A 10,000-nucleotide genomic window follows, 5' to 3' on the forward strand; every position below is an offset into this window, starting at 1 on the left:
AAGTTAGTCTGGAGCCCTGGTGTGTGAGGGTGTGTGTGTGTGAGTGTGAGTCTAACCTTGAAGAGGCCGTGCTTGTGGCTGTGCTGGCCCAGCCAGACTCCGCTGCCTGGGGTGAGGTCCATCTGGGGGGGTCGATCACACGCTCGTAGATCCTGGAGTCACACAGGACACACCCAGTTATACACACACCAGACCTGACACACACATAGACACACCAGACCCTCCCTCTCTATCCCTCCCTCCCTCTCTATCCCTTCCTCCCTCCCTCTCTATCCCTCCCTCTCTATCCCTCCCTCTCTATCCCTCCCTCTCTATCCCTCCTCTCTATCCCTCCCTCCCTCTCTATCCCTCCCTCCCTCTCTATCCCTCCTTCTCTATCCCTCCCTCTCTATCCCTCCCTCCCTCTCTATCCCTCCCTCCCTCTCTATCCCTCCCTCCCTCTCTTCTTCTCTCCCTTATCAGTGCTCCTGAAAGCTAATGTGACAGACTAGCAGAGAGGAGTGGAGGTGTCAATTAGAAAAGTATTGTAGCCAAGGTGACATCTGTGAGACCCAGGACCAAGACTGGCTCTGCTGAGTGGGGTTAACTGGCGGGGGGCGGAGCGGGGTGAGGAGGGGAGGTGAGGTAATGGGGTGAGGAGGGGAAGGGAGGAGGGAGGTGAGGAGGGGGGGGAGGTGGAGGAGGGAGATGGAGTAGTGGGTGAGGAGGGGAGGAGGGGAGGTGAGGAGGGAGGTGAGGAGGGAGGTGGAGGTGGGGTGAGGAGGGGAGGGGGGAGGTGAGGAGGGGAGGTGGGGAGGTGGGGAGGTGGGGTAGTGGGGTGGAAGGTGGGGTAGTGGGGTGGGCAGGTGGGGTAGTGGGGTGGGGAGATGAGGTAGTGGGGTGGGAGGTGGGGTAGTGGGGTGGGGAAGCAATTGGGGGTGTAACAGGGCCAGAGGGATCTGCTCATCCATAACCTGTAAAATGGGGGCACTGCTCTATTTTCACCTCTCTCCTCTTAACCTTTAGAACACAGAGAGATGGAGGGAGAGGGAGGGAGGGAGGGAGGGAGGGAGGGAGGGAGGGAGGGAGGGAGGGAGGGAGGGAGGGAGGGAGGGAGGGAGGGAGGGAGGGAGGGAGGGAGGGAGGGAGGGAGGGAGGGAGGGAGGGAGGGAGGGAGGGAGGGAGGGAGGGAGGGGAGAGGGGAGAGGGGAGAGGGGAGAGGGGAGAGGGGAGAGGGGAGAGGGAGAGAGTTATTCCATATCTACACTGTGGAGTCAGACCCAGTGGACCAGCTACTAGCCTCACACTTGACGCCCATACACACACACAAGCACCTACACGCACACACACAGTCCAGGCTAAGATGCACAAACACTAGAGACACAGTATGAAAGGTAATGTCTCTGGAACAGGCAGTTAACATATATGAAACTCCTCTCAAACAGTCTTTCATCTCCAGCAGGGAGAAGAACGTTTAGTTCTCTGGCATCCTCCTCGTCCGCCTTCAAAGGCCAGATCTCAATCAGGGTCTTGATTGCTCTCTCAGGAGGAGGCTGCCCTGAGAGGAGAGAGCCACCACTTCCAATCTAGCCAGAGTAGAAGATGCTCTGGCTGGCTCTGATCTCAAACCAGTGAGGCAGGGTGAGGCAGGGTGAGGCAGGGCTGCCAGGTACGGCAGGAGCTGCCAGGGTGAGACAGGAGCTGCCAGGGTGAGGCAGGGTGAGGCAGGGGCTGCCAGGGTGAGCAGGGTGAGGCAGGGGCTGCCAGGGTGAGGCAGGGTAAGGCAGGGTGAGGCAGGGGCTGCCAGGGTACGGCAGGAGCTGCCAGGGTGAGGCAGGGTGAGGCAGGGCTGCCAGGGTGAGGCAGGGTAAGGCAGGGTGAGGCAGGGTGAGGCAGGGTGAGGCAGGGGCTGCCAGGGTGAGGCAGGGGCTGCAGGGTGAGGCAGGGGCTGTCAACACCCGTCCTTTGTGCTGGACTAGAGACCTGGGAAGAAACCGGTCTCTCACAGCTAGGGGACTGTGACATGGTGCAGATCTGGGGTTGATAGGTGAGGCCAAATCACAGGCCATCATCTTGGTTATGGTAATAAAGGGCAACTATGAGAGCTGATTGGCTGGAGTTTAACATCACATTGAGCTCTTCTCTCCTTGCAGCTGCGGGTGATCTGTTCCACCACAGCTTGAAATCAAAAGCTCAATCAAAGCAATTAGGAACCGCAACGCCGCGGCAACGCCGTCGCTCCCGACTGGCAGCTCTCAGAACTGCCTTGTGTTGTTAACTAAGACTGTTCTTGAACTCTGGTTACACAGGAAATGTGTGTTTAGTGTTTCCTGTCCAGAGAGCTTGTTAACAGAGTTAGGGTTAGCTAGTTAGTTGACCCTAACCCTTGTTAACAGAGCAGAAACAGGGCATCTATCAGGGGGGAGTTTGGCTCAGGGGCAGAAACAGGGCATCTATCAGGGGGAGTTTGGCTCAGGGGCAGAAAAGTTGCAGGTTCGAATCCCCCCTCGTTTGTTGATTTGGATAGAACTATTCATAGTCCATTAACTAAAAACATGATTATGGTCAATCTTAGTCTCAGCATCCCAGCCAGCCGTCCAGAGGGTAGGGCATGGCAGGCTTCCTGGGAGATGGCACACTACTTCCTCGGAGGCTAATGCTTACAGTCCACACTTATACATACAAGAGATACAAAGCAGACTAAATGCACTGAGAGCTAAACAGTGATTATCTCCAAGTTCTGCTGCACTGGAACCTCCTTGTGATTACCCCTCAATCTGCAGGAGACAACCTCTAGTTCTACAGCCTCTAATTAGCCTCTGCTTTTATAGCCTCTGTTCAGCCTCTAGTTATACAGCCTCTATTCAGCCTCTAGTTATACAGCCTCTATTTCTACAGCCTCTATTCGGCCTGTAGTTATACAGCCTCTATTCAGCCTGTAGTTATACAGCCTCTATTTCTACAGCATCTATTCAGCCTCTAGTTCTACAGCCTCTATTCAGCCTCTAGTTCTACAGCCTCTATTCAGCCAGCCTCCCCTGCCCCCAGGTGTTCCTGTTGAGGACAGCAGCTTCAGTCTTCATCCTGGGTCGTCCTCACACAGGACCTTCAGTTCAGTCGCTCCATCACACTGAACGGAACTGAGAAACCAGGAAGTCAACTGTGGATGTCTGAGCCAATCAGCCCTGTTATGCAAATGTCATGACAAAGAAACAGGCATTGATTGGAAACTGAGCTATCATGAACTCATTACCTGTAACACATTTCCCTAAAAATCACCATTATTAGCTCAAAAACACCCATATAATAATTCACATTATTCATCCAGAGCTACGACGTAGCAAACTGAAATGGACCTCAGAATGTGTCTGGTGAATCATTTCGTACAGGGATGTTCATGCGTTCTTCACCAGACACCTGAGGACCGTCTTCCAGACGACCAGGAAGAAGATTTGCACTAAAACTGGAGCACATCTCATTAGGAAGGAGTAAGTATCATGTTTAATGGATGAAATGACCCAAATGCCTTCCTCTCCGTGGCTGTGTGGTGGAAGGGGGTTTGCTGTTCCCTGTGCATCTGAAGACATCATCTGGCTTTGTCACAATATTCCCCCTGGACCTCCAGGCTGCTCCAACCTGTCAGACATCTTTAATTACTTCACCCCAACAATGACCTTATCAGCTGAGATAAGCTCCTGGCCTGCTCTGATAAGAAGCAGATTCAACACCGTGAGACATAGCTGACAACATATGCAGTGAATAAGGTGGAGTTAGAGAGCGTGTGTGTCTATAATGAGTGTGTGTGTCTAGAATGAGTGTGTGTGTGTGAGTCTACAGCCCTGGTTACAACTGCCACATTTAGGCTAGGGGGGAGGCAGGGATGAGGCTAGGGGGGAGGCTGGGGTAAGGCTGGAGGAGACTAGGGGTGAGGCTGGGGGAGACTAGGGGGGAGGCTGGGGTGAGGCTGGGGGAGACTAGGGGGGAGGCTGGGGTGAGGCTGGGGGAGACTAGGGGGAGGCTGGGGTGAGGCGTGCATACAGATGGCTGTTCTACATGATGTAATGTTACACTGGTTACAGTTCACTAAGGAACACTAGTACCTGGCCAGGCCAGTAATTAGGGATGTGAAAAACAGTTTTACTGAAGTCATCATGAGGTCTCCATATTTCTGGAATTTTAAAAGACTAAGCCTACACTTGATCACCTTTATGGATCCTTCTGACCACTGTCACCTGACCACTGTCACCTGACCACTGTCACCTGACCACTGACACCTGACCACTGTCACCTGACCACTGTCACCTGACCACTGTCACCTGACCACTGTCACCTGACCTGGAAGCCCCTCCAATCAATCAGCTGTCATAAAGAACAACTTCCACACACCCAGGGGAGTCCCACATGCTCTGCAGAGGTTCTCTGGTGTTCGTCAATACTCCCCCCTGCTTCCCCCCTGCCTCCCCCCTGCCTCCCCCCCTGCCTCCCCCCTGCTTCCCTCCTGCCTCCCCCCTGCCTCCCCCCTGCCTCCCCCCTGCCTCCCCCCTGCCTCCCCCCTGCCTCCCCCCTGCCTCCCTTACCACCAGGCCATGCACAACACTATAGGCTAAATCAATGTCTGAAAAGGGTTTACATTTAACATTCATTGACATTTCTAGTTTTCCTTCATTAGGCTCTATGTTCCAGGAGAGTAATTATGTGCTGGGAGGCTGGAGAGCAGGGCACAGGCCCAGTATTGATCCTGCATTGGGAGTTCTGCTGGAACAGTGGCATTGATCGCAGGCTGGAGCATCTCAGGTCGTATTATTCCACAGCTGGTGTTCTGTGTCAGACGCTACCTGACACCCACACGCTCAGACCAACCACACGCTCAGACCAACCACACGCTCAGACCAACCACACGCTCAGACCAACCACACGCTCAGACCAACCACACGCTCAGACCAACCACACGCTCAGACCAACCACACGCTCAGACAAACCACACGCTCAGACCAACCACACGCTCAGACCAACCACACGCTCAGACCAACCACACGCTCAGACCACCCACACGCTCAGACCAACCACACGCTCAGACCAACCACACGCTCAGACCAACCACACGCTCAGACCAACCACACGCTCAGACCAACCACACGCTCAGACCAACCACACGCTCAGACACGATGCAGGACGCAAGCCTCGTAGCCTCTTGCCAAACCAGCCTCCCAGCCAAATCAGAATCAGAATGGGATTTATTCGCCATGAAAGTTTGCACAGACAAGGAATTTGCTTTGGCAGGAAATAGAGACAGTGTTTCCCACACAGACTAATTTGTGGCGGTGCGCCACAGAATCAACACCAGCCGTCTCATATTGCGTTTCGTTATTCTTTTTTTTGCTATTTAAAACACGCAGCGTATTCTTTATCCTGGCCGTGACGTGGCAATAAGACGAGAAGAAAGCCTTCCAACCCAGGATCAGATCCAGGCTGGGGACAGAGGGCCCATTAGCATGTCCACATGCTGTTACTGCATCTGCTGGAGAGGATTCTGCCTCAACCAGGAGCAGCATTAGCACTTTCTCACACACACACCTAACCTACACACACCTACACACACCTACACACACGCTTACACACGCTTACACACGCATACAAGCATGCGTGCACGCACACACACACACCAAGCAGCGTGCACACATATCTTTAGTCATTTAGCAGATGCTCTTATCCAGAGCATATGCACACTCTCATGCATAAACACCCTCACACACTCACACACTTATGCATGCACACACACCACAGTCCCCATGGATGATTAAGGAACACTGGGATCACGCTTTCACTTGGCAGCTTTGAGACATTGATACATTAGTAAAGCTAAGACACATTAGAGGTATTGCTTTATAGGTTTCACAAAAGCCAAAAATCCAATGTGTACTTTCGCTGATAAAAAAGAGCTAATGGACTCCATATTGAGCAGTCTGCATTAATTATGCTTCTGGATATTATTTAGCTGGATAAATCATTGAACCCTGCCATTGATTACTGTGATAAACCCACACAGATACAGACACACTCCCAGTCACACACTCTGTCAGAGGAAGGTGCATGGCTGAATCCATCATGGGACAGATCCACCAGAGAGATTTAGGCCCTATGGGCCCTGAGAATGACAGCCCAGGTGTGAGTGGCATCTGTCAGGTCAGGCATCCACCGCCACAACCCCCCAGACTACTGCCTTATGGTTCAGAATACTTAAACACAATAAAAACACAGTCTCTTTCTTTATAAATCAACTGGCATATCCTCTGCCCCTCCTCCCTCCCCTCCCTCCCCTCCCTCCCTCCCTCCCTCCCTCCCTCCCTCCCCTCCCTCCCTCCCCTCCCTCCCTCCCTCCCCTCCCTCCCGAACCCTCCCCTCCCTCCCCTCCCTCCCTCCCTCCCCTCCCTCCCGAACCCTCCCCAATCTCACTCTCCACCTCGCTCTTTCTTACACACAGTCTACCTCTCGAATATCCTCCACTCACAATAAAAAAAGAGACAGCGTGGAAGAAGTAGAGAGAGAGAAAGAAAGAAAGAGAATGAGAGAAAACAGAGTACGGCTGAACAAGAGATGGAGAGAGGATGTCGATTCTGAGATGGAAGAGAGCAGAGCAGAGGAGAAAGCAGAGCTAGAGAGAGAGAGAGAGAGAGAGAGAGAGAGAGAGAGAGAGAGAGAGAGAGAGAGAGAGAGAGAGAGAGAGAGAGAGAGAGAGAGAGGCTGGTACGAGGCCTGGTTGTACCAACGGCCCTCAGGAAACAAGTCAATAGCAACAGGAAAGCAGCGCCTTTCAACTCAGTTCTGCTTGAAGGTTAGCCTTCATATCACATCTGAAGATTACACAGAGACCACGCAACACTGGAGGAGCAGGGAGGGGCTGAGCAGAGTGTGTGTGTGTGTGTGTAGATACTGAGAAAACAGTGGGTGTTTGTGTTAGAAGCTGCCTCTACCTAATCACCTGACCACCTAGTCACCTGACTTCCTGGCCAGCTAGTCACTTAACCACCTATCCAGCTAGTCACTTAACCACCTATCCAGCTAGTCACTTAACCAACTAGTTACCTAGCCACCACCTTGTCACCTAACCACCTTGTCTCCTAACCACCTAACCACCTTGTCACCTAACCACCTAACCACCTTGTCACCTAACCACCTTGTCACCTAACCACATAACCACCTTGTCACCTAACCACCTTGTCACCTAACCACCTAACCACCTTGTCACCTAACCACCTTGTCACCTAACCACCTAACCACCTTGTCACCTAACCACCTTGTCACCTAACCACCTTGTCACCTAACCGCCTAACCACCTTGTCACCTAACCACCTTGTCACCTAACCACCTTGTCACCTAACCACCTAACCACCTTGTCACCTAACCACCTTGTCACCTAACCACCTAACCATCTGGTCACCTAACCACCTTGTCACCTAACCACCTTGTCACCTAACCACCTAACCATCTGGTCACTTAACCACCTTGTCACCTAACCACCTTGTCACCTCACCACCTTGTCACCTAACCACCTTGTCACCTAACCACATAACCACCTTGTCACCTAACCACCTTGTCACCTAACCACCTAACCACCTTGTCACCTAACCACCTAACCACCTTGTCACCTAACCACCTTGTCACCTAACCACCTACCCACCTTGTCACCTAACCACCTTGTCACCTAACCACCTAACCACCTTGTCACCTAACCACCTTGTCACCTAACCACCTAACCATCTGGTCACCTAACCACCTTGTCACCTAACCACCTAGCCAGCTAGTCAGCTAACCACCTAGCCAGCACTAACATGACCTTGTCAGGTGTGAGTATACCAGGAAGAGGACACAATCCCGCATCAGAGAGCTCACACAGTGACACTGCGGCGTGCCCGATGGCATTACGGCGATTAGCTCCACTGATCCGCCAGGACAAAGGATCCGGTGGTGGCAGAGAATACGACTGCCGCCCGCAACAAGAGGAATACGCGGAAATTAAATTTGTGAAGATTAATTATATCCCTTAATTAGCGCCAGATGACCTTTTCTTGGCGGGTGGATTTGCTGCTTCATTCTTACATTTACAGTACTAACATGTGACACACATTCACCCCCACACACACACTCACATGCAGACTCGACACCCTACACACATTTGCCTGGCAGGTAATCAGTGAGGAAGCTGCAGAGAGACATTCTAATTCTGTGGTTTTGAGTGTTCAGGAGGAGTCTCTTGGTGTTAGGAGGCACTAGACACCTTCCTTGGAAGTTATTCATGTGTAAATACTGTAGTTCCCTGTACAATTTATCAAAGAACATTATGCAAGTAAATCTATATTATCCCACAGATTAAAAAAAAGAACCACAGAGAGAGAGAGAGAGAGAGAGAGAGAGAGAGAGAGAGAGAGAGAGAGAGACAGGGAGTGAGAGTGAGAGATTGAGACAGAGAGAGTGAGACAGAGAGAGTGAGACAGAGTGAGAGATGGAAAAGACAGTTTGTATGAGTGAGAGAAGTGGAAAGAGGGAGAGAGAAGGAGAGACAGAGAGAGAAGGAGGGAGAGAGAGAGAGAAAAAAGGAGAGGATAGGAAGAGAAAAGGAGAGACAGAGAGAAAAGGAGAGACAGAGGGAGAGATAGAATGAGAGAGGGAGAGAAGGAGAGAGAGAGGGAGGGAGAGCAAACCAGACAAAAGCCAGTGATAAACAGAGTAATGGAGAGCTTTACCTCAGAGCCTCTCTCACGATTGCCCTGCTGCTTTACCACAGAAGAAGACTGCCATGCTAGCTAGAAGGGGGTGATCTACCACAGAAGAAGACTACCCTGCTAGGTAGAAAGGGGGTGATCTACCACAGAAGAAGACTACCCTGCTAGGTAGAAGGGGGTGATCTACCACAGAAGAAGACTACCCTGCTAGGTAGAAGGGGGTGATCTACCACAGAAGAAGACTACCCTGTTTCTGTGATTGCAGCTCACAGAGAGTGCTGTGAGTCAGAACTTTGTAATTCCACAATTCATAACCCTCTCATACATTCCTGCTCTGTGTGATGCATTGTTACAGGACATGACCAACAAACCCTGACACACACTCTCACACACATACACACACACACTGATTGGAAAAGTATAGCAATATAGTCTTGGTGTGATTATGGGAAATGACATGTGCACTCAACGCGGAAAAGCAATGTAATTTTCTGAAATAGACTCATTTTCAAGCCTCGTATCTTGTGCAACATCCTCTTTTTTTTATATCTGTATTTTTGTATTTTTATATTGTAAATTATGGCAACTTATATTTTTATTTTATTTTCTAATTCCACTTAGTACTGCTAGTTTATGTACCCTTAGTATAGACAGTCCACATATGTAGGGAGTCAGGTGGCTGAGCGGTTAGGGAAGCGGGCTTGTAATCAGAAGGTTGCCAGTTCGATTCCCGGCCGTGCCAGATGACGTTGTGTCCTTGGGCAAGGCACTTCACCCTACTTGCCTCGGGGGGAATGTCCCTGTACTTACTATAAGTCGCTCTGGATAAGAGCGTCTGCTAAATGACTAAAAATGTACATTTTAGGTCCCTATATGTTTATTGTCTGCACCTTCCTGCCAAAGCTAATTCCTTGTCTGTGCAAACTTTCATGGTGAATAAATCCCATTCTGATTCTGATTCTGATCGTCTGCAGGGAGACAAACTGACAGTCACAGATGCCTGTAGCGCTGGTTCTAAGTTACACCACACTGGGCAGCCCAGGAAGCTGCTGCCAGCCCCACTCAGACCAGGAGAGGAACTCACTCAGACCAGGAGAGGAACTCACTCAGACCAGGAGAGGAACTCACTCAGACCAGGAGAGGAACACTCACTCAGACCAGGAGAGGAACTCACTCAGACCAGGAGAGGAACTCACTCAGACCAGGAGAGGAACTCACTCAGACCAGGAGAGGAACTCACTCAGACCAGGAGAGGAACACTCACTCAGACCAGGAGAGGAACTCACTCAGACCAGGAGAGG

General features: G+C 51.3%; 1 protein-coding gene across 1 annotated transcript in view; it reads right to left on the minus strand.

Moving 5' to 3' along the window:
* LOC136955760 (protein kinase C-binding protein NELL1-like) overlaps positions 1–10,000 on the minus strand; it is a 120,913-nt gene that overhangs the window by 78,375 nt on the left and 32,538 nt on the right. Inside the window, 2 exon segments of the mRNA XM_067249482.1 lie at positions 57–124; positions 127–152. Coding sequence (XP_067105583.1) covers positions 57–124; positions 127–152 — 94 coding nt within the window.

This window comes from Osmerus mordax, chromosome 13, assembly GCF_038355195.1.
Source record: "Osmerus mordax isolate fOsmMor3 chromosome 13, fOsmMor3.pri, whole genome shotgun sequence".
Lineage (NCBI taxonomy): Eukaryota > Metazoa > Chordata > Actinopteri > Osmeriformes > Osmeridae > Osmerus > Osmerus mordax.